This window comes from Procambarus clarkii, chromosome 60 (genome assembly GCF_040958095.1).
Source record: "Procambarus clarkii isolate CNS0578487 chromosome 60, FALCON_Pclarkii_2.0, whole genome shotgun sequence".
Classification (NCBI taxonomy): domain Eukaryota; kingdom Metazoa; phylum Arthropoda; class Malacostraca; order Decapoda; family Cambaridae; genus Procambarus; species Procambarus clarkii.
In genome coordinates this window covers 22,655,863-22,682,238 of record NC_091209.1, presented here as the reverse complement: position 1 = coordinate 22,682,238, position 26,376 = coordinate 22,655,863, and the positions used below count along the sequence as shown (strand labels likewise).

The 26,376-nt window shown below is 39.7% G+C and overlaps 1 protein-coding gene across 1 annotated transcript in view; it reads right to left on the bottom strand.

The window, feature by feature from the left end:
• Positions 1-26,376, bottom strand: part of LOC123766700 (osmotic avoidance abnormal protein 3) — a gene marked incomplete in the record, with an annotated part of 181,017 nt that overhangs the window by 57,378 nt on the left and 97,263 nt on the right. Inside the window, 1 exon segment of the mRNA XM_069307699.1 lies at positions 9,585-9,784. Coding sequence (XP_069163800.1) covers positions 9,585-9,784 — 200 coding nt within the window.

Below are 26,376 nucleotides of genomic sequence, written 5' to 3'. Positions count from 1 at the left end.
CTTTATGTTTTGTTTCCAGTAAAGCTCAGCATGCTGTACAATCATTTACATATGAACACTGACATCCTGGAAATAGATTTAGGATGTCACTGAAATATTTTTAGTGAGTGTTGGGTTTGAATCATGGCCGGGGAGGAGTTACTTGGCGCCAATCCTTAACTGTAGACTCTGTTCACCCAGCAGTGAATGGGAATCTGGTTGTTAAACGATTTGGCGGATCACATTCCGGGGATTAATTGCCTTCATACAACGCCAGGCACAAGAAATAAAAAATATTTTTAGTCTTGAAGTGGGTAGAATATAGACTCCGAACCAATATAGAAGCATCAAGAGGAAGTATGGGCCAATAGGCCCTCTGCAGTTACTTCCATTCTTATGCTCTCATATCCAATTAATACCCATAGTTTTGTGTTCTGCCTTGTATTTGTCACACGTTTGTTCACCTCATCCAAAACTGTTGCACCATATCACCTCACCCAAATGCGAGTATAAGTATGACAGATTTGCTGACTGTTTAGTGTTTACAAGTTACAGTTGTGTGTGTAAACTAAAGTCTTTGAAAATGTAATAAGTTATTACGAAACGCGTTCAAGCGTCGCGTCAGACTAGAAATAAAAATGAATTTTGGAGAATTGATTTTTCCATTACCATCGACAGTGAAAAGAAACATAAGAAATATTGAGAAAATTCGTGTTAGAATTATTAATCTTACTTTTTCGGTCATATTTAACAACATATGTTTACAAGAAAGACTGCTACCAAAATATACTAGTATCTATATGGGTGTATATGGGTATCTGGGGGCCTGATGGCTGAGTGGATAGTGCTCAGGATTTATAATCCTGAGGATCCGGGTTCGATCCCCGGTGGAGGCGGAAACAAATGGGCAGTTTCTTTCACCCTGATTTCACTCTCAAGATAACCTCAAGAAGATCTATGTTCATTGTCCATCTGTAAATATGGTGATCATATGTGGGAGGGTTAGCTTTTCCCCCCACCTGGATTTGATCAATCATGCCCTCTTCTGATGTTAGCACAAGAGCTAGAATGCTGTGACCTTGTGTGGGCCTACCACATACTGTATGAGAAAGGAGTCCTGTACATGGTCTAGAAATTGTTCTCCCTCTGCTTGTGTTGTTAGATTTACCCAATCTATAGTCTCATGGTTAAAGTCCTCCATTATCAGGGTTTGGGGTTTCTGATGCTGCATTAATCACATTATGCAGATTCGCAATTTCCTCTGCTGCTGCTGTGTTAGCCCTGTAGCATACTCCCACCGTCACTGGGAGAATGAAAATCCCATAGATCCAGAAATACTCCTGGATGTGTGTCTGGGTCTCTGGAATTTTCTATCGAGATTAGCACCAACTGATTAAAAGACACTATTAAATTCAGTTGCCCCTTTTTAAGTATGTTGTAAGTATGTAACCACTCTTGAAGAGTTTTATTTGCTTGTTATGTGCACGTTGTTTAGATCCTAGGATGATAGAGGTTGCTTTCCATGTGCTTTACATATTTCCTTTTGCTTTTTTAATCTACTCTCCAATATGGAAAGTTTGGCTCTTTTTATTATATGGTAAGCATTGATGAGTATCTCTCAACTATTACTTTTGTAACTAGGCCAATTCTATGTTTTATTTCATATTCATGTTTTTTGTTAATTGCTTTAAGAATGCCACTTGTGAGCCAGGGGTTATCTTGAGATACCTTCTGGAGATGATTTCGGGGCTTAGTGTCCCTGCGGTCCAATCCTCGACCAGGCCTCCTTTTTGTTATACACCCCCAGGAAGCAGCCTGTAGCAGCTGTCTATCTCCCAGTTACCTATTTACTGCTAGGTAACAGGAGCATCAGGATGAAAGAAACTGCTCATTTGTTTCCGCCTCCACCGGGGATTGAACCCGGAACCTCAGGACTACAAATCTGAAGAGCTGTCCACTCAACTGTCAGGCCCCTGACAACAAATTAAACAAAACATTAAACCCCTGATTAAACAAAAGGGGGTTGTTTAATCTTTTGGCAGTTACTTGCCTGGCGAGGAAAGGACAGTGTGTGCTGTAGAGGGTTAGAGTTTTGGAGAGGAAGATGTCAGCTAATGAATTTAAATCCTGTGTATTATTGAATTTAGATTCCAGTTTATATTGTGTAGTTCATTTAGATTACCTATTGCTGCTTTGCTGTGTAGTCTGAAGGTAAGTCCAATAACGATGATCAGCTTTCAGCCTCTGATACTGCTATTGAGTTCAATAGGTTCTTCTCTTCCATTTGGTCATCCCTTGCAAATGATATTCCATCTTCCAGTACTGATGTTCAGGACTATCTTACAGGTAACTATCCACAGTCTCTGTACCTAAAGCCTACAAAGTCCACTGATGTTAATGAGATAATCCTTTCCCTTAAAACCAAGTCTAGTGCCCTTGAAGAGATACTAACTTTAATTTACAAAAAAGCCTCCAGATCTTTAGCCCCTGCTATTGCATTGCTCTTCAACAAGTCACTTGAACTCCAAATCTTTCCAGATATTCTAAAAAAAAGCGAGAGTAACCCCTGTCCACAAATGTGGTGATCTCACTGATGTTAACAACTACAGACCTATATCAATCCTGCCTAACTTGTCAAAAATATTTGAAAAACTAATCTACAAGCAGCTTTACTCTTATCTAGCCAAACACAATATACTTAGCTCTTGTCAATATGGCTTCAGACCCAAAAAAAGCACTAACAATGCACTTATTAGTATGACTTCATTCATGCAGCTCTTGATAAAAATGAGTTCCCTGTTGGGTTATTTGTGGACCTGCTTAAGGCTTTTGACACTGTCAACCACCAAAACTTTCTTCTTAAATTACATCATTATGGAGTCAGAGGTCACTCCCTGCAATACCTCAAATCTTACCTTACTGACAGGCTCCAGTATGTTTCTGTGAATAATTCAATTTCTCCCACCCTACCCATCAACATTGGTGTTCCTCAGGGCAGCATACTTGGCCCTCTCCTCTTCCTCATCTACATTAATGACCTTCCAAATGCATCCCAACACCTCAAACCAATTCTATTTGCTGACAACACAACCTTCATTTACTCCAGTCCTGACCCCTTGCTCTAAATGTCACAGTCTTCATTCTTAGTGAATACTAAGCTAAATAAAGTCTATCTTTGGCTAACTGCCAACAAACTCACCCTTAACATTGACAAAACTTTCTATATTCTGTTTGGAAATAAATCCTCTAATCACATAAATCTCAGGATAAACAATAGCCAAATTTGTAACAAAATAGATGGCAAATTCCTTGGCGTTCTCATTGACCACATGCTGAATTTCCAGGGACACATTTTAAATATATCAAAAAAAGTTTCAAAAACTGTTGGCATTCTTTCTAAGATCAGATATTATGTACCTCGCCCTGCCCTGGTGACGCTCTATTACTCCCTCATCTATCCATATCTCAACTATGGTATTTGTGCTTGGGGTTCTACTACCCAAAATCATTTACGTCCTCTAATTCCTCAACACAAAGCTGCTATTAGGACAATATCCAACTCTGGCCCCCAGACATCACTCGGTACCCCTACTCAAATCTCTGAATATGTTAAATATTAAGTCACTGCACATCCTCTCATGTGTATTATATATATATATATTATATTATATATATATATATGCATAATAAAGCACAAAATATATATATAATACATATTATACAATATATATATATATATATATATATATATATATATATATATATATATATATATATATATATATATATATATATATATATATATATATATATATATATATATATATATATATATATATATATATATATATATATATATATATATATATATATATATATATATATATATATATATATATATATATATTGGTGTATACTGGCAGCAGGTTTTCTTTCAAACATGTTTCATTGAATATGACCGCATATTCTGTATTTATTATTTTCTGGTTTAGGGCTTCTATCCCTCTAACTATTTTCTTAGCATCAGGGCTTAATTGGAATAGGAGTTCTCCAAAACTCATTTTCGTACTTTTAAGGTGAAGAAAAGAAGTGATTTACTATAGAGTGTATTACACTTATTTGTATAATTTGCACGACGTTTCGAACCTCCATGGTTCATTCTCAAGTGAACAGATCTTACAATACTAGTTAATTTTATACCCGCATTAGGTCAGGTGATAATACAATGAAGGTGAAAAACATGGGGGGATACATAAGGGATAAACATAGGGGCTGCAGAAGGCTTATTGGCCCATACGAGGCATCTCCTATCTAAACACAAAGATTAATCCAGTGTAATTGGCCTGTTATGTTGGACATTGTTATTAGTACAATAACAAGTATTATTGTTATTTGTACTAATAACAAAAACAGGAACCTCTTTAAGCACCAACGTATATACCAAGCCCACCAACATAGGATTATGCCTGAACGGTAGAAGTGAGTGCCCCCAAAGATACAAAGCCAGTGTTCTCAATGCTTATATTCGTCGAGCGCTTACCCACTGCTCTGAATGGAGCAACGTGAGTAGAGAGTTTGAAAGAGTAACTCAGGTATTGGTGAACAACGGATATAGCAACGCGGAAATAAACGCTGCTATAAGAAGACACTTGGACCGTTGGTATAATTCAGAACCTAGAACAGAAACCACAACACCCCCAATAAAATTATATTACAAATCAACCATGCACAGTGAACATATAAAAGAGGAAAGAATAATGAAAGAAATAATCCGTAAAGGAGTAAAAAGCACAACTCCTAACCAAAACATAAACCTGATAATATTCTACAAAACCAAGAAGACTTCCGAACTCCTTATCAAAAACAGCCCGAAGCCGACGGAGAACCCTCTACAGCAGTCAAGCGTTGTATACATGTACACTTGCCCCCACGAAGGATGTAACCTTCAATGTAAGTACATAGGTATGACGTCGACCAAGCTGACGAGGCGTTTGACATGCCATCTTCAATCTGGTGCCCCTAGGAATCACATGAGACAAGCCCATGACATTACTCTAACAAGAGAAATGTTGAACAAGAATACTTGCATAATAGACAAAACCCAAGATTCAAGAAGATTACAAATTCTTGAGGCAATTCACATAAGAATAGAGCGACCTACCATGAACACCCAAATCACGGAACTATTTACTCTACCCACCATGAGAGTAAGGACAAGACAAGAACATATCGATGCCAACACAGAAGACAATGTCCAACATAACAGGCCAATTACACTGGATTAATCTTTGTGTTTAGATAGGAGATGCCTCGTATGGGCCAATAAGCCTTCTGCAGCCCCTATGTTTATCCCTTATGTATCCCTCCATGTTTTTCACCTTCATTGTATTATCACCTGACCTAATGCGGGTATAAAATTAACTAGTATTGTAAGATCTGTTCACTTGAGAATGAACCATGGAGGTTCGAAACGTCGTGCAAATTATACAAATAAGTGTAATACACTCTATAGTAAATCACTTCTTTTCTTCACCTTAAAAGTACGAAAATGAGTTTTGGAGAACTCCTATTCCAATTAAGCCCTGATGCTAAGAAAATAGTTAGAGGGATAGAAGCCCTAAACCAGAAAATAATAAATACAGAATATGCGGTCATATTCAATGAAATATATATATATATATATATATATATATATATATATATATATATATATATATATATATATATATATATATATATATATATATATATTATATATATATATATATATATATATATATATATATATATATATATATATATATATATATATATATATATATATATATATATATATATATATTATATATATATATATATATATATATATATATTATATATATATATATATATATATATATATATATATATATATATATATATATATATATATATATATATTTATATATATATATATATATATATATATTATATATATATATATATATATTATATATATATATATATATATATATATATATATATATATATATATATATATATATATATATATATATATATATATATATATATATATATATATATATGTCGTACCTAGTAGCCAGAACGCACTTCTCAGCCTACTATACATGGCCCGATTTGCCTAATAAGCCAAGTTTTCATGAATTAATATATTTTCTCTAATTTTTTTCTTATGAAATGATAAAGCTACCCATTTCATTATGTATGAGGTCAATTTTTTTTATTGGAGTTAAAATTAACGTAGATATATGACCGAACCTAACCTAACCTAACCTATCTCTATAGGGTAGGTTAGGTTAGGTAGCCGAAAAAGTTAGGTTAGGTTAGGTTAGGTAGGTTAGGTAGTCGAAAAACAATTAATTCATGAAAACTTGGCTTATTAGGCAAATCAGGCCTTGTATAGTAGGCTGAGAAGTGCGTTCTGGCTACTAGGTACGACATATATATATATAAAATGCTGAACTGTAATGCCAATCCTGACCTCAAAAGCTTCATTGAAGGTTGTAACAGAACCCATGACCACCACACCAGAAACAAATAACATTTTGATATTCCAAGACTTAACCAAACTAGAAATGCTCTACAAATCAAGGGACCCAGAATGTGGAATGACCTTCCCAATCATGTTAAAGACTGTACCTCTCTCAACCAGTTTAAGATAAAAACTAAGTTCTACCTAATAAATTCCCTCTAACCTACCTTACCCCTATATTGTCAACCCATGTCTAATATTTTTTAAACAATGCTGTTTGTTGACCTAATTGTATTTGTGCTGTTTTTTCTGCCATGATCTCCCCTTTTTATTTTGATTTGTTCACAATACATTTTATACTTTAATCTCAATTACTATTAAGTTTTAGTCTTTAATGTTTTTCCTGCCCGAAACGCTTTGCGTAATAGTGGCTTTAGGCATTGTATGTACTAGCTCTATCTATAAATCTATCAATTTTTGTATAACCTCTTGTATGTATGTACTTTACCTGAATAAATATTCGAATTTGAAGTTTCTTGGTATCCAAATGTGTTACGTCCATGTTTGTTATGAGGAAGGTAGGATAGTGGCTGGTTGTTCTGTCAGTGATTATACCAGAGGCAAGGAGGGCTGTTATGTTAGTCCATATGTGGCACAACACTATCAGATGTTGGAGTGATTCAAACATCTGCTACAAACAAACTTCAAGAAAATGAGGGCATAGATTTATATTACTAAACAAATCTGCTGAAGAAATATAAGAAAATTCACTTTCATAAACAGAGTGGTAGACAGTTGGAACAAGTTAAGTGAGAAGGTGGTGGCGGCCATAAGTTTCAAAGCATTATATGACAATGTTGGGAAGACGGGACACCATGAGCGTAGCTCTCATCCTGTAACTACACTTAGGTAATTACAAAAATAAACAATAAACCACCTACTAAAGGTTAGACTTGTGATGTCACACTGACACAGCAGCTATAATCATGGGGCAGGTGTTTTAACTATGTTTTAAGTCATTTTAAAAGTCCATGCATTTAACATAAAAAATATGACAGCAAGAACACACTGACAAGTGAGATGTTTTTTCAATGGTGACATTTTACTTATCAGCCTTTTTTTCTTTTCAGCTGACTGTTATTTGCATTAAAGTTCATTATATTTTAACAATGTACAGACTTATGCCGCCTTGTAATAGATTCTTCACTAGCAGAGTTCTTATTATTTTTCCATGTAAACAACATATCACAACCCAACTGTTCACAACATAACCCTATACAATACAGCCCTATACAACACAACACTGTACAGCACACCACCACCCAACACAACATAGCTATATATAACACAACCCTACACAATACTATCCATCCCTACACAACACAGCCTTACAAAACAAAGCCTTATACAACACATCTCTAAACATCAGTCCTATATAACAAAAGCCTTATAACACAACACCACTCTACACAACACAGCACTATACAACACCACTCTATACAGCACAATCCTATACAGCACAGCCCATATATATAGCACAGCCCTATACAGCACAGTCCGTATATTGCACAACCCTATACAGCACAGCCCTATACAATACATCTCTCTACAACACATCCCTATACAACCTAACCCTATACAACATTACTCCCTATATAGCATAACCCTACACAACACCACCACCCAATACCACCCTACACAACATAACCCTACGCAACACAACCCTACACAACATGCTCATATAATATATCACACCACAGTAGTTAGCATAGTTGGTTCACAACAAAAAAGTTCAGAGTTCAATTTCCATGGCAGAACACAAATGTTTGGCACGTTTCCTAGTACCTGATGCCTCTGTTTACTTAACAATATATAGGTACCTGGGAATTAGGCAATTGTTATTGGCTGCATCCTGGGAAAACCAACACAAATCTGAATGGAAAGAAACACATCAAAAGACTGCAACAATGAGGAATAACTCCCCACTGTAAACACACATTCAAGTTGTGTAACACACAATTCACACAGACAAAACACTCAAACAGAATACACACAAGCACAACATATAGCATGCATATTGAAAATACTCAGACATATTCACAAAATACAGAGGAAAAAAAAGCACACCCTGAACAACAAAAAAGTTTGTGTAATGGAACTGCATGCAACCCTACAACTGTTGATAGATTTGCTCACCATCTCACTAAACAATCTAACCCCAGTCAGAACAACCCTATGATATAAACTCCTACTAAAAACATCTATGCAATATCTAGTGTGAATGAAGGCCTGTTTATTGCAGTCCTATGTTAGACTACACTGCATAGTCTTGTTTAAGGCATTGGCGGCACGGGAAGGGTGACAGAGGATAAAATCGTCTTCATGCGAACGACCTGCAGGAAAGGGTCCTCTGGTTCACTCTCCAACTGCAGCAGTTCCTCCTCGACAGTGTCCTCGGGTGGTGTGGGTGGGTTGCTACTGGGGAGTGCAGCTGCCCAGCCACAGATGCGGGCGCTGGGAGGGCCCTGGCAGATGCGGCCTCCTGGCTGGATCCCTGCAGTACACCATATAGTCTATTGTTTGATCATACAATGTGGCTAATGTTCCCACAGAGCTCACCTGGTTTATGGCATACAAATCGATTCCACTGTAACCCTTGAGAATATAGCCAGTTTAGAGGATTCAGGTCGTGAAAGCGTATTCCTATACACTACATTACCTACCTCACACTAACCCTGATGTGCCTCAGCATCTTGTGTTAAACAGATTACCTATCATAATATATAATAAGGAAGGGCCAGCAATAATTACAATGACAGAGACTAATTAACCAGGGAGACACCTCAGATGTCGGTAGGGGAGCATAACAATACGTGCATAATGCAAGGTGAGCAAGGAAGTATTAAGCTCATGCAAGGTGAGACAGGCAGGGAGCTGCTGCTGGAGTCAATAACCCACTGGAAACATTCTCTCTCTCAAAAGCATGTACTGTACCAGTTTTCTATGATAGTGCCAGGCACCTATCAGCATAAACTCAACCATCATTTAACACATGCAGTGCGCTAGTCATGATTATCATTTCTCGAAGAGCACCATGCACCAAGTGTTGAACCTTTAGGATCTTGTCTTCGTTGGTATCATCCCACATGCCCAGCCTGGCAGGCGCAGTCTGGGAAGGGAAGCGGCCACCAGGCTGGATGCGGTTAGGGGGGGATTGGCTGCTGTTGCTGCTGTTGAAGCTGTTGTTGTGGCTGTTATTTTCGTTGTACTTGTTGTTGAGGAAGTCAGACTGACTCAGCGTGTCGGTGGGCCCTGCAAGTTGCAAGATAAGAGGCAACATGCGCCGAACAAAAGAGCAAGGAGAGTGCACTGGGACATGTTCAAAATTTATGTGTGTTGAGGTGGCCTGATGTGTAGGAAGAGATGAAATACCATGAACAAGAAAAATATTAGACGAACACTTAAGTGAGTTATTGTCAATAGCAAGGTAAGCTGAAGGAAATACATAGGCAGGTGTATTGATAATGGCAGGTCAAGGACCGGGAGAGCACCTTGGGATAGTGTTTCACTACAATTAACATACACAGCTGTGTCAAGCCTAACCCACACCTCTACTCCTGCAAGGAACTCACCCCACCACTATGTTTTCTATGCAAGTCGAGCATGTTTTATATTATTACAGGTAAGTTGGAATATTTGAAATAATACACCACTATACTTCTAATAGCTTTTGGCATTTATAAATTTAATATCAAGCAGAAAAATCTTTTATTCGTTGAGAGCAATAGTTATATTTGAACAAAAGTATATTATAATTTTTATGTTTAAAATAATGAAGCCGCTCTTCAAATATAAAAAGAAAACAAGCATATTTTTTTCTAATTATTGTGTACTTATGTCAATGTTTTTTTGTTTTATTCATGATATAAGTGCAGTTATGAGTTAAGACTGGGTGGAAATTGAGCTTTTATCGAGTTAATGTTCTCAAACATTTACCAGCTTCTTCATGCAGTCAATCCACAAAGTTAAATGTTTGCATTGCAGGAATACTTGCTGAATTAATACATATAACATATAATATAGATTGACGACTTTAGATACAAATATATTTAATTTTTATATTTATGGTGAACTTGACAATGGTAAGTTAGTATTTAACCCTTGTGTTGCTCAGGCCTAATTAACATTTGCCACCCATAGGTGCATACCAAAAAAAAATATATATTTTTTCTTCTAAACCTGTTAATGTGTTCTCTGATCATGGGAAAAATAATAAAAAAATCGTAAGTGGCATATATTGCCCGCTATGGGGCGGAGGGAAGTCTGGCAAAAAACAGGCGCTGACTCAGCGTGCGTCCCAGATGGTCTGTTCCTCCCAGCTGTCAGGCAGGAGTGGCCACAAAGCGATAATTACTGTACCTAATTATTTCAATATCTCCGATTGATTTTTCGTAGTTTTTTGCTGTAATATTATTCAATAGTGTGATATATTTATATAATAAAATGAGTGAATCATCGCTGTACTCAAAATTATGGTGTGCATATTGTTGATTCAATTATTATGTTCATCAAACAGTGAACAAATACTTTGTCGGTTATTACACTATATACACAGGTTATATATAAATATCTGCATGTTTTGTTCACCATAACGAACCACTAAATTGGTATTATGAGTCAAAAAGCAACGAGGAGTGATCGCCACACACCAGCCAGCCATTCGCTGTCACTCACTCCCTCAACACCTCACTCACCCACATTCTCCTCCCACCATACTTTTTGCTTTTATTCACTATATACAGACGTTATATATAAGTATCTACATTCGTGTTCACCATAACAAACCACTAAGTTGGTATGCTGAGTAGCAGTGGCAGTGGCAGCCAGTGGCAGCCCGCCACTGGCTGCCACTGTTTATTCTTTATAAATGAGTCACGTTATTGTGACTCATAGCCTGCACAAGCATCTCCTGTTTTCTGTCCTACATTGTGGCTTGTTGAGCTTGAACCCATTGTTCCTCATTTGTGTTACATCTGACCTTTTGAAGAAAGTATCAGGATTGACATCGTCCAAATTGTTCAGTATTTTGAAGGCTTCTAAGAGATCCGCCATGTCATGCCTGGTCTGCAGTGTTGTTAGCCCCAGTGACCCTCAACCGTTCCCGATACGTATTCCATCCTGATACGTATTTCATGCAATACGTACATGCTCTCCTTGGCAGATCTTGCACCACGAACTTGAATGAATCTGCCAAATTGTTGTTAACAACGATTACAGCAATAAAGAATTCAGCATAATTCTGACCCCTTAATTAACCCTTTAACTGCGCATATTGGGAGCCCGAAAGCGAAAAATATTTGAATTATGCAAGAATAACTTAAAAATGTTAAACAAATCTCCATCTTATTGGTTTCAGCATCGTGAAACTTTAATCAAAATATTTTCAGAAACTGATTTTAGACAAATTTTAAAAAAATAAGAACGTTTTGTTGATAAGGAGAACAGCTCTTATTAACTGGAACTGAGGGATAATGCAGCCATAAAGAGGTGCAAGCACCTGTCCAATGCTCAAAGAAGAATAGTAGTAAGAAGTGTCCACAAAGTGGATATGCAGCTGGTGCCTTTATAGCATTGCCGAGTAATACATAATAACACAAATAATAATGAGTAACTATGTTATTATGATCTATTTTGTTATATATCATATAAATATTTTGTCCAATGTTAAGTGAAACTCAATTGAGTTTCACTTACGAGATGGAGAAGGATGGGAAGCTGCCCTTTCTAGATGTAACAGTCATGGAAAGGAGCGGAGGCTTCCACACTGCAGTCTACACTAAGGAAACTAACATAGGAATGTGCCTCAATGCCAATAGTGACTACCTAGACAGGTATAAGAGGAGTGTCAACGCTTACGTCGACCGTGCTCTCAGCCACAGTTCAGGATGGAAGCAAGTTGATGAACTCTGTAGGGTAAGGCAGGTCCTAGTCAACAACAGCTTCTGTAATGGTTTTGTTGAAGACATCATAAAAAGAAAGGCAAAATGCCATACAACCTCTGAAGAGTCAAGTAACACAACACATGTACCCCCTATTAGACTATTTTACAGGAACTTCTTTTCGACAGCTCATAAAATGAAGGAAAGGGTCCTGAAAGATATTGTTGATAGGAAAGTTATCCCTACAGACAAAAATCAGAAAATACAATTGATAATTTACTATAAAACCAAAAAAACAGCCAACCTACTCATGAAAAACTCTCCAGACACAAAGCAGAATGCCTTGAAGGAAACCAACATCGTCTATGCCTTCAAATGCCCACTTGGGGACTGTAAGCCCCAAAGAACTCAGTATATAGGCAAGACAACAACGTCTCTTTCCAGGCAATTAACAATGAATAAACAACAGGGCTCCATAAAGGAACATATAATCTCCTCTCACAACCAGCCCATCACCAGAGAAGTCTTAACAAACAACACAGAAATCATCGATAGATACAGCGATAGAAGGCAGCTCGACATCTGCGAAGCACTACACATAAAGAAGTCAACACCAGCAATCAGCAGCCAATTCATGCACAACTATATTCGACCCACTTCAAGACTCCAAACCAATATAGAAGCATCAAGAGGAAGTATGGACCAATAGGCCCTGTGCAGTTACTTCCATTCTCATGCTCTCATATCCAATTAATACCCATAGTTTTGTGTTCTGTCTTGTATTTGTCACACGTTTGTTCACCTCATCTGTAATGAGGTGAACAAACTGTTGCATCCAAAATGCAACATTGCAATGCAAAATGCAATGTTTCATCCAAAACTGTTGCATCATATCACCTCACCCAAATGCAAGTATAAGTATGACGGATTAGCTGACTCTGTTTAGTGTTTACAGGTTACAATTGTGTGTGTAAACTAAAGTCTTTGAAAATGTAATAAGTTATTACGAAACGCATTCAAGCGTCGCGTCAGACTAGAAATAAAAATAAATTTTGTAGAATTGATTTTTCCATTACCATTGACAGTGAAAGGAAACATAAGAAATATTGAGAAAAATCGTGTTAGAATTATTAATCTTACCCTTTCGGTCATATTTAACAGCATGCACATGCATGCATGCATAATATTATTATTATTATAATATATAATATTATAATACATATTATTATTATTATTATATATATATGTATATATATATATATATATATATATATATATATATATATATATATATATATATATATATATATATATATATATATATATATACTGTAACCCCTCGATTATCCGTGATTCAAACATCCGGAAAACGCCCTTATACGGCCAAAATCGTGATCGGATAAAGTTATCACAATATCCGGCCAAAATGGCCACAGGAACCGGATAAAAGCTGGTTTGGCCGGATGAAAATACGGCCATACCGTATTAATCCCGTCTGTGGCTCTAGACGCATGGTGGAGGAGGGGGGTTGGGTGGGTGGGTGGTGTTGGGAGGGTGGGAGGGGTGTGTCAGGAGGGACCACCTGGGTACAGGAATTACCATTAATTTTAGAACAATTAATCATAGCCAAAAACAAATGAAATAAGTACTAGTAATTATGTAATAACAAATAAATAAGTTTCCTAAAAGCATTGTGCACAGGCTGAAGTTTCCTTCAAAAATATTGTGAATTTTTTTCCTCCTGGCGGCCTGCGTAACGCGCTATAGCTGCCCCACCCCAAGTGGACCCGTCTAACACTGGTCAACCCATGTGCGTCCGTCCCTCGTGTTATACACAGTGCTGCGCCATTAGTGAAATATTTTTTTAAATAACTTTTTTATTTTCATAGTAACTTTGAACATTTTTGGCCAAGACTATGTCTGGTAGCAGCATCAATCGTTCTGGAGGTGTTAAGAGGAAGAAAGTTGTCCTAACAATTAAAGACAAGTCACTGTTATACACTTCAACCAGTGCGGCCTCACAGTGTTGCGCCATTAGTGAAATATTTTTTTAAATAACTTTCTTAATTTTCATAGTAATTTTGAACATTTTTGGCCAAGAATATGTCTGGTAGCAGCATCAATCGTTCTGGAAGTGTTAAGAGGAAGAAGATTGTCCTAGCAATTAAAGACAAGTTACGTGTTGTTCAACCAGTGAGGCGTCACAGGCAGCCAAGCGCCTTCAACAAGTGAGGCGCCACAGGCAAGCCAAGCTCCTTCAACAAGTGAGGCATTACAGGCAAGCCAAGCGCTTTCAAAAAGTGACGCGCCACAGGCAAGCCAAGTGCCTTCAACAAGTGAGGTGCAAGCAAGCGCCTTTAACAAGTGAGGCGTCACAGGCAAGCCAAGCGCCTTCAACAAGTGAGGACATGCAAGCGCTTCAACAAGTGAGGTGCAAGCAAGCGCCTTCAACAACCGAGGCCTCACAGGCAACCCAAATGCCCTCAACCAGTGAGGCTTCAGCAGCTGGCAGTCAAAACTAACTTAGCTTAATGAACTGTACAGTAATTTTAAGTGTTAATTTTAGTGTTGTGTTAGTATAGGTTACGTAAATTGTTAAGAATTTTTAACTTCAAGATGTGTGGCATCAATCAAGAAGACGAACACCAACAAGGTAAGTTGAGGTTTCTAGTTGAATATTTAATAATTGTATGTGGCAAGGCAATTCAAATTATGTTGTTTGCATTATAAAAATAGTTGGAAATGGTCACTTTTGGACTCGTAGGTGAAAAAGTACCATTATCCGAAAAATGTGATAATCCGGCTGGGGGTCCTTCCCATACAGTCCGGATGATCGAGTGGAGACAGTATATATATATATATATATATATATATACAGAGCACCACTTGGTTTCCGAACCCCTTGGGGACGAGACCCGTCGGTTAACATGTAAGTTCGTATACGAGAAATAGAGGGGAAAAAATAAACTAGAAATGTAAAAAGAAATTTTTCCGAAAAAAATTTACGAAAAACTCTAGGGGAAAAAATCGACAGGTTCATAGCGTAAATGCGACCTGTTTTGTTTGTACTCACCAATAAGTGAAGTCCTGATCCGCTTTATAAAAGTCCTTAATTGTTCCTAACTGATTATTAAGACGTCTGGCAAACATCCTCTGGATGTTTCCTGCCAGCCTGCCTGCCAGTCTGCAGGAACATCCTGCCAGCTTGCCTGCCAGCCTGCCTGCCAGCTTGCCTGCCAGCCTGCAGGCACATCCTGCCAGCCTGCCTGCCAGCCTGCCTGCCAGCTTGCTTGCCAGCCTGCAGGAATATCCTGCCAGCCTGCCTGCCAGCTTGCCTGCCAGCCTGCCTGCCAGCTTGCCTGCCAGCCTGCAGGCACATCCTGCCAGCCTGTAGGCACATCCTGCCAGCCTGCAGGCACATCCTGCCAGCCTGTAGGCACATCCTGCCAGCCTGCAAGCACATCCTGCCAGCCTGTAGGCACATCCTGCCAGCCTGCAGGCACATCCTGCCAGCCTGCCTGCCAGCCTGCCTGCCAGCTTGCTTGCCAGCCTGCAGGAATATCCTGCCAGCCTGCCTGCCAGGTTGCCTGCCAGCCTGCAGGAACATCCTGCCAGCCTGCCTGCCAGCTTGCCTGCCAGCCTGCAGGCACATCCTGCCAGCCTGTAGGCACATCCTGCCAGCCTGCAGGCACATCCTGCCAGCCTGCAGGCACATCCTGCCAGCCTGCAGGCACATCCTGCCAGCCTGCAGGCACATCCTGCCAGCCTGCAGGCACATCCTGCCTAAAATATACGATGATGTACTGTACATTTAAGAAACAAATCTGGGTCACAGGTCTGTGGAGTGTGGTTAGGCTTACGGAGTCAGCCGGTCCCTCCCCCACCACCGACACACCTCCCCCTCTCCCCCCCACCCCAAACCCATACACACACGCACACACACACACTCAGAGGTCATGTGGTTCATGGTTCACTTCAACACCCATATATCGCTTCCTGCCTGCCTGCCTCCTTCCCAGCCTGCCTGCCTGCCTCCTTCCCAGCCTGCAAGCCTGCCTGCCTCCTTCCCAGCCTGCAAGCCTGCCTGCCTGCCTCCTTCCCAGCCTGCAAGCCTGCCTGCCTGCCTGCCTCCTTCCCAGCCTGCAAGCCTGCCTGCAAGCCTGCCTGCCTGCCTCCTTCCCAGCCTGCAAGCCTGCCTGCCTGCCTCCTTCCCAGCCTGCAAGCCTGCCTGCCTGCCTGCCTGCCTCCTTCCCAGCCTGCAAGCCTGCCTGCCTGCCTGCCTCCTTCCCAGCCTGCAAGCCTGCCTGCCTGCCTCCTTCCCAGCCTGCAAGCCTGCCTGCCTGCCTCCTTCCCAGCCAGCCTGCCTGCCTCCTTCCCAGCCTGCCTCCTTCCCAGCCTGCCAGCCTGCTTCCTTCCCAGCCTGCCAGCCTGCTTCCTTCCCAGCCAGCCTGCCTGCCTCCTTCCCAGCCTGCCAGCCTGCTTCCTTTCCAGCCAGCCTGCCTCCCTCCCTGCCATCATGCTAACAGGTAATGTGTGTTAGGCTTATCTTCGGGAATGAGCCGGTCTCACCCCCACCACCAACAAACCACCCGCCCCCCGACATCCCATCTCTCAAGGTCACGCGGTTCAACCGCGTGACTACCACTCACTCCCTGCCTGCCAGCCTGCCTGCAAGCTAGCCTGCCTGCCTGCCTGCCTGCCTGTGCCTGCCTGCCTGTGCCTGCCTGCCTGTGCCTGCCAGCCTGCCTTTCCCTCCCTAATTCTCACTACTTCCATCCCTTCCTGCCTACCTCCTAGCATCTCTCCCTACCTCCCCCTCCCTCTTAGCATCTCTCCCTACCTCCTAACATCTCTCCCTACCTCCCCCTCCCTCCTAGCATCTCTCTCTCCCCCTCTCTCACTGATTCTCCCCCCCCCCTCATTCATACTGCCTCCCACCTAAGCTCCATCGTCCATCCACCCACCAGTCAGCCATCACTGACGCAATGCGTGCATTTGGAGCCAACATGGTGCACAGATGTTTCTTGATTGTGCAGATATGTAAAACAAAAGCACAGAATGAACATTCCAGCCTTATGGCAATTCAAAATAATAGGAATAATAGGCCGTGAATCTGTGAAGTCACAGTGGGCAAACTGGACCATCTCCCACCCACCACAACAAGCCGGCGTGACGCTTGGCGGACCCCTTCCTACCCGAACTTTGTTCGGGTAGCATGACTCCCCAACCCCAATCGGGAAACTGGAAGTTTCGGATAACTAAAGTTCGGAAACCAAGTGGTGCTCTGTATATATATATATATATATATATATATATATATATATATATATATATATATATATATATATATATATATATATATATATATATATATGTCGTACCTAGTAGCCAGAACTCACTTCTGAGCCTACTATGCAAGGCCCGATTTGCCTAATAAGCCAAGTTTTCATGAATTAATTGCTTTTCGACTACCTAACCTACCTAACCTAACCTAACCTAACTTTTTCGGCTACCTAACCTAACCTAACCTATAAAGATAGGTTAGGTTAGGTTAGGTAGGGTTGGTTAGGTTCGGTCATATATCTACGTTAATTTTAACTCCAAAAAAAAAAAAATTCACCTCTTACATAATGAAATGGGTTGCTTTATCATTTCATAAGAAAAAAAATAGAGAAAATATATTATTTCATGAAAACTTGGGTTATTAGGCAAATCGGGCCTTGCATTGTAGGCTGAAAAGTGAGTTCTGGCTACTAGGTACGACATATATATATATATATATATATATATATATATATATATATATATATATATATATATATATATATATATATATATATATATATATATATATATATATATATATATGGGGAAAATGTGCATTGAAGTTCCTGAAGGAATTGGGGGACAAATTGATCAGCGCTACAAAAGACCAGAGAGCAAAAAGTTTCTTGTTCCAGCGCCTCAGTGTTGCGATTCAGAGGGGAAATGCCTGTTGCGTCTTGGGCACTAGTCCAACTTCAGAGGAATTCGAAGAAGTGTTTGACTTGCAACAATGATCGAACCCGTCTGTGACATTCATCAATGTTTCCCATTGTTGTGTTTTTCAAGAGATCCATAACCTTTAAGCACCTTTTTGCATTATTATTTTTGTATCAACCCATGTATATCTTGTAACCATCAAATGCATAATAAAGCACAAAAAATAAAAAAGGAAGGGGGTGGTAGGAGAAAAGCACACAGAAACTGTATTGGAGGCGATCTAAACATTCCCTCTAATGCGTTATGCGTGGTTTCCTCCGAGGCTATGGGTCCCCCTTCTTCCAGCTAGAGGTGGTACTCCCTTCCGTATTTTATTTCTTTATTTATATATATATATATATATATATATATATATATATATATATAAATATATATATATATATATATATATATATATATATATATATATATATATATATATATATATATATATATAATATATATATATATATATATATGGGTATTGAAATGGAAGTGATTGTAGAAAGCCTATTGGTCCATACTTCTTGATGCTTCTATATTGGAGCGGAGTCTTGAGGTGGGTAGAATATAGTTGTGCATTAATTGGCTGTTGATTGCTGGTGTTGACTTCTTAATGTGCAGTGCCTCGCAAACGTCAAGCCGTCTGCTATCGCTGTATCTATCGATGATTTCTGTGTTGTTTACTAGGATTTCTCTGGCGATGGTTTGGTTGTGGGAAGAGATTATATGTTCCTTAATGGAGCCCTACTCATGAGAAACTCTCCAGACACAAAGCAGAACGCTTTAAAAGAGACCAACGTCGTCTATGCCTTCAAATGCCCACTTGGGGACTGTAAGCTCCAAAAAACCCAGTATATAGGCAAGACAACAACATCTCTTTCTAGGCGTTTAACGATGCATAAACAACAGGGCTCCATTAAGGAACATATAATCTCTTCCCACAACCAAACCATCGCCAGAGAAATCCTAGTAAACAACACAGAAATCATCGATAGATACAGCAATAGCAGACGGCTTGACGTTTGCGAGGCACTGCACATTAAGAAGTCAACACCAGCAATCAACAGCTAATTAATGCACAACTATATTCTACCCACCTCAAGACTCCGCTCCAATATAGAAGCATCAAGAAGTATGTATGTATGTATGTATGTATGTATGTATGTATGTATGTATGTATGTATGTATGTATGTATGTATATATATATATATTATATATATATATATATATATATATATATATATATATATATATATATATATATATATATATATATATATATATATATATATATATATATTATATATATATATATATATTATATATATATATATATATACATATATATATATATATATATATATATATATACATATATATATATATATATGAATGAAAACTCACACCCCAGAAGTGACTCGAACCCATACTCCCAGAAGCAACGCAACTGGTAACTACAGGGCGCCTTAATCCGCTTGACCATCACGGCCGTCAAAAGGAAGTGATAGCCGAGGCTATTTGAGCCACTTCCCCGACGGCAACTCGGATGGTAATCTTGGGCATAGCATTTCACCAAATCACCTCATTCTTTGGGGCACACGTGAGGAACACAAATGCGAACAAGCCTGAATGGTCCCCAGGACTATATGCGAATGAAAACTCACACCCCAGAAGTGACTCGAACCCATACTCCCAGAAGCAACGCAACTGGTAACTACAGGGCGCCTTAATCCGCTTGACCATCACGGCCGTCAAAAGGAAGTGATAGCCGAGGCTATTTGAGCCACTTCCCCGACGGCAACTCGGATGGTAATCTTGGGCATAGCATTTCACCAAATCACCTCATTCTTTGGGGCACACGTGAGGAACACAAATGCGAACAAGCCTGAATGGTCCCCAGGACTATATGCGAATGAAAACTCACACCCCAGAAGTGACTCGAACCCATACTCCCAGAAGCAACGCAACTGGTAACTACAGGGCGCCTTAATCCGCTTGACCATCACGGCCGTCAAAAGGAAGTGATAGCCGAGGCTATTTGAGCCACTTCCCCGACGGCAACTCGGATGGTAATCTTGGGCATAGCATTTCACCAAATCACCTCATTCTTTGGGGCACACGTGAGGAACACAAATGCGAACAAGCCTGAATGGTCCCCAGGACTATATGCGAATGAAAACTCACACCCCAGAAGTGACTCGAACCCATACTCCCAGAAGCAACGCAACTGGTAACTACAGGGCGCCTTAATCCGCTTGACCATCACGGCCGTCAAAAGGAAGTGATAGCCGAGGCTATTTGAGCCTCGGAGTATGGGTTCGAGTCACTTCTGGGGTGTGAGTTTTCATTCGCATATAGTCCTGGGGACCATTCAGGCTTGTTCGCATTTGTGTTCCTCACGTGTGCCCCAAAGAATGAGGTGATTTGGTGAAATGCTATGCCCAAGATTACCATCCGAGTTGCCGTCGGGGAAGTGGCTCAAATAGCCTCGGCTATCACTTCCTTTTGACGGCCGTGATGGTCAAGCGGATTAAGGCGCCCTGTAGTTACCAGTTGCGTTGCTTCTGGGAGTATGGGTTCGAGTCACTTCTGGGGTGTGAGTTTTCATTCGCATATAGTCCTGGGGACCATTCAGGCTTGTTCGCATTTGTGTTCCTCACGTGTGCCCCAAAGAATGAGGTGATTTGGTGAAATGCTATGCCCAAGATTACCATCCGAGTTGCCGTCGGGGAAGTGGCTCAAATAGCCTCGGCTATCACTTCCTTTTGACGGCCGTGATGGTCAAGCGGATTAAGGCGCCCTGTAGTTACCAGTTGCGTTGCTTCTGGGAGTATGGGTTCGAGTCACTTCTGGGGTGTGAGTTTTCATTCGCATATAGTCCTGGGGACCATTCAGGCTTGTTCGCATATATATATATATATATATATATATATATATATATATATATATATATATATATATATATATATTATGTCTTATGATCCTTCTTATGATGTCTTCGACTAAGAAGGAAAGTGAAACGCCATGCAACCTCTGAAGAGACAACACAACACAACACCTATACCCCCTATTAGACTATTTTACAGGAACTTCTTTTCCACAGCTCATAAAACGGAGGAAAGGGTCCTGAAAGATATTGTTAACAGAAACGTTATCCCTACAGACAAAAATCAGAGGATACAACTGACGATTTACTATAAAACCAGAAAAACGGCCAGCCTACTCATGAGAAACTCTCCAGACACAAAACAGAACGCTTTAAAAGAGACTAACGTCGTCTATGCCTTCAAATGCCCTCTTGGGGACTGTAAGCTCCAAAAAACCCTGTATATAGGCAAGACAACAACATCTCTTTCTAGGCGTTTAGCGATGCATAAGCAACAGGGCTCCATTAAGGAACATATAATCTCTTCCCACAACCAAACCATCGCCAGAGAAATCCTAGTAAACAACACAGAAATCATCGATAGATACAGCGATAGCAGGCGGCTTGACGTTTGCGAGGCACTGCACATTAAGAAGTCAACACCAGCAATCAACAGCCAATTAATGCACAACTATATTCTACCCACCTCAAGACTCCGCTCCAATATAGAAGCATCAAGAAATATGGACCAATAGGCTTTCTACAATCACTTCCATTTCAATACCCATTGTTTTGTGTTCTGGCTTGTGTTGATGAAATTAATACCCTATTAAATACCACCTCACCCCATCCACCTCACTCAAATGTAGATATAAACAAATCGGAGATATGTAAGTTCTATTCAGTTGTGTATGTGCAAAGTCTTTGAAAATGTAATAAGTTTTACGAAACGCGCTCAAGTGTCGTGTCAGACTAGAAATAAAAATGAATTTTGGAGAATTGATTTTTGAATTACCTCCAACAGTGAAAAGAAATGTACGAAAGATTGAGAAAATTCGTGTTAGAATTATTAATCTTACTTTTTCGGTCATATTTAATAATATATATATACTGTAACCCCGCGATTATCCGGGATTCGAACATCCGGAAAACGCCCTTATACGGCCAAAATCGTGAACGGATAAAGTTATCTCAATATCCGGCCAAAATGGCCATGGGAGCCGGATAAAAGCCGGTTTGGCCGGTTAAAAATCTGAGCCAGTGGGCTGTACCGTATTAATCCCGTACAGCTGTGGCTCAAGGCCATGGTGTTGGAGGGGGTGGGGTAGGTGGGTGGTGTCGAGAGAGAGGGGAACGTTGGGAGGGACCACCTGGGGGATTACGGTCAGGGAGGGAGTTGGTCAGGAAGGGAGGGAGGGAGTTGGTCAGAAACGGAGGGAGGGAGTTGGTCAGGAAGGGAGGGAGGGAGTTGGTCAGGAAGGGAGGGAGGGAGTTGGTCAGGAAGGGAGGAAGGGAGTTGGTCAGGAAGGGAGGGAGTTGGCGAGGGAGGGAGGGAGGGAGGGAGTTGGTCAGGAAGGGAGGGAGGGAGTTGGTCAGGAAGGGAGGGAGGGAGTTGGTCAGGAAGGGAGTTGGTCAGGAAGGGAGGGAGGGAGTTGGTCAGGAAGGGAGGAAGGGAGTTGGTCACGGAAGGAGGAAAAACTATTGTGGTGTGTATGGGACTCGCTTAAGCCTAACGAAGGAAGGTGGCATTGGCGGTGTTGCAAGAATTATATTGTTTTCTTATTGCTATGGAGAGCTAGTTACGAATATTAATTAAATAACACTATAATAGATGAACAGTACAGTACAGTATTTGGTATGCTATTTATTCATTTAAATATTTACAATAAAATAAAATTGGATTTAACAGAACTTAAGGCGCATCGTACAGCGTGTCAACACCCACGTGTCTGTCGTCTGTCGACACATGTGGAGGGGAGATGGGAAGGCTGGCGTGAGGTGGGGGGGGGGGGGTTGACCAGGCAGATCACACGTGTCGTCTGTCTCTGTTCCAGTCTTGCCACTTACCCACCTGTTCAACCACTTCCCTGCCCACCCACCTGTTTACCCACCTGCCTGCATGCCCACTTACCCACCTTGTTCACCCACTTCCCTGCCCACCCACCTGCCTGCACACCCACTTACCCACCTGTTCACCTACTTCCCTGCCCACCCACCTGTTCACCCACTTCCCTGCCCACCCACCTGTTTACCCACTTCCCTGCCCACCCACCTGTTTACCCACCTGCCTGCATGCCCACTTACCCACCTGTCAATCCATCCACCCACCTGCTTGCTTAACCCACCTGTTCACCCACTTCCCTGCCCACCCACCTGTTTACCCACATGCCTGCACGCCCACTTACCCACCTGTCAATGCACCCAGCCACCTGCCTGCTTACCCACTCACCCACCTGCCTGCTCGAACCTGTTCACCCACCAAGCCCATCCACCTGCCATCCACTCATCCAAAACCCACCTGCCTGAACCCACCTATCCCTGCCTGCCCACCCACCCACTTGCCTGCCCACCCACCCACCTGCCTGCCCACCCACTTTCCCTGCCCACCTACCAGCTAGGCACCTAACCACCCATGCACCAGCCCCACACACTAATTAGTGTGTCAATTCAAATCATGCGTGTGGTATAAAAATTGTCGGAAATGGTCCCTTTTGGACTCAGAGGTGAAAAAGTACTATTATCCGGAACATGTGATAATCCGGCTGGGGGTCCTTCCCATATAGTCCGGATAGTCGAGTGGAGACAGTATATATATATATATATATGTCGTACCTAATAGCCAGAATGCCCTTCTCAGCCTACTATTCAAGGCCCGATTTGCCTAATAAGCCAAGTTTTCATGAATTAATGTTTTTTCGTCTACCTAACCTACCTAACCTAACCTAACCTAGCTTTTTTTGGCTACCTAACCTAACCTTACCTATAAATATAGGTTAGGTTAGGTTAGGTAGGGTTGGTTAGGTTCGGTCATATATCTACGTTAATTTTAACTCCAATAAAAAAAAATTGACCTCATACATAGAGAAAAGGGTTGCTTTATCATTTCATAAGAAAAAAATTATAGTAAATATATTAATTCAGGAAAACTTGGCTTATTAGGCAAATCGGGCCTTGAATAGTAGGCTGAGAAGTGAGTTCTGGCTACTAGGTACGACATATATATATATATATATATATATATATATATATATATGTCGTACCTAGTAGCCAGAACTCACTTTTCAGCCTACAATGCAAGGCCCGATTTGCCTAATAAGCCAAGTTTTCATGAATTAATATATTTTCTCTAAATTGTTTCTTATGAAATGATAAAGCAACCCATTTCATTATGTAAGAGGTCAATTTTTTTTTATTGGAGTTAAAATTAACGTAGATATATGACCGAACCTAACCAACCCTACCTAACCTAACCTAACCTATCTTTATAGGTTAGGTTAGGTTAGGTAGCCGAAAAAGTTAGGTTAGGTTAGGTTAGGTAGGTTAGGTAGTCGAAAAGCAATTAATTCATGAAAACTTGGCTTATTAGGCAAATTGGGCCTTGCATAGTAGGCTCAGAAGTGAGTTCTGGCTACTAGGTACGACATATATATATATATATATATATATATATATATATATATATATATGTCGTACCTAGTAGCCAGAACGCACTTCTCAGCCTACTATGCAAGGCCCAATTTGCCTAATAAGCCAAGTTTTCATGAATTAATTGTTTTTCCACTACCTAACCTACCTAACCTAACCTAACCTAACGTTTTCGGCTACCTAACCGAACCTAACCTACAGAGATAGGTTAGGTTAGGTTAGGTAGGGTTGGTTAGGTTCGGTCATATATCTACGTTAATTTTAACTCCAATAAAAAAAAATTACCTCATACATAATGAAACGGGTAGCTTTATCATTTCATAAGAAAAAAATTAGAGAAAATATAATAATTCAGGAAAACTTGGCTTATTAGGCAAAACGGGCCTTGCATAGTAGGCCCAGAAGTGCATTCTGGCTACTAGGTACGACATATATATATATATATATATATATATATATATATATATATATATATATATATATATATATATGTCGTACCTAGTAGCCAGAACGCACTTCTCAGCCTACTATGCAAGGCCCGATTTGCCTAATAAGCCAAGTTTTCATGAATTAATATATTTTCTCTATTTTTTTTCTTATGAAATGATAAAGCTACCCATTTCATTATGTATGAGGTCAATTTTTTTTTATTGGAGTTAAAATTAACGCAGATATATGACCGAACCTAACCAACCCTACCTAACCTAACCTAACCTATCTTTATAGGTTAGGTTAGGTTAGGTAGCCGAAAAAGTTAGGTTAGGTTAGGTTAGGTAGGTTAGGTAGTCGAAAAACAATTAATTCATGAAAACTTGGCTTATTAGGCAAATTGGGCCTTGCATAGTAGGCTGATAAGTGAGTTCTGGCTACTAGGTACGACATATATATATATATATATATATATATATATATATATATATATATATATATATATATATATATATATATATATATATATATATATATATATATATATATATATATATATATATATATATATATATATATATATATATATATATATATATATATATATATATATATATATATATATATATATATATATATATATATATATATATATATATATATATATATATATATATATATATATATATATATATATATATATATATATATATATATATATATATATATATATATATATATATATATATATGACAATGTCAGACCACGGAGGAAAAATGAAACAGGAATTTCCTTAAGTACTTTCGTATATTAAATACATCTTCAGAAGGTCTTCTGAAGACCTTCTGAAGATATATTTAATATACGAAAGTACTTAAGGAAATTCCTGTTTCATTTTTCCTCCGTGGTCTGACATTGTCACATTCTTAATCACGTGTTTATTTTCGTGATATACACACACACACACACACACATATTTTTATATATATATATATATATA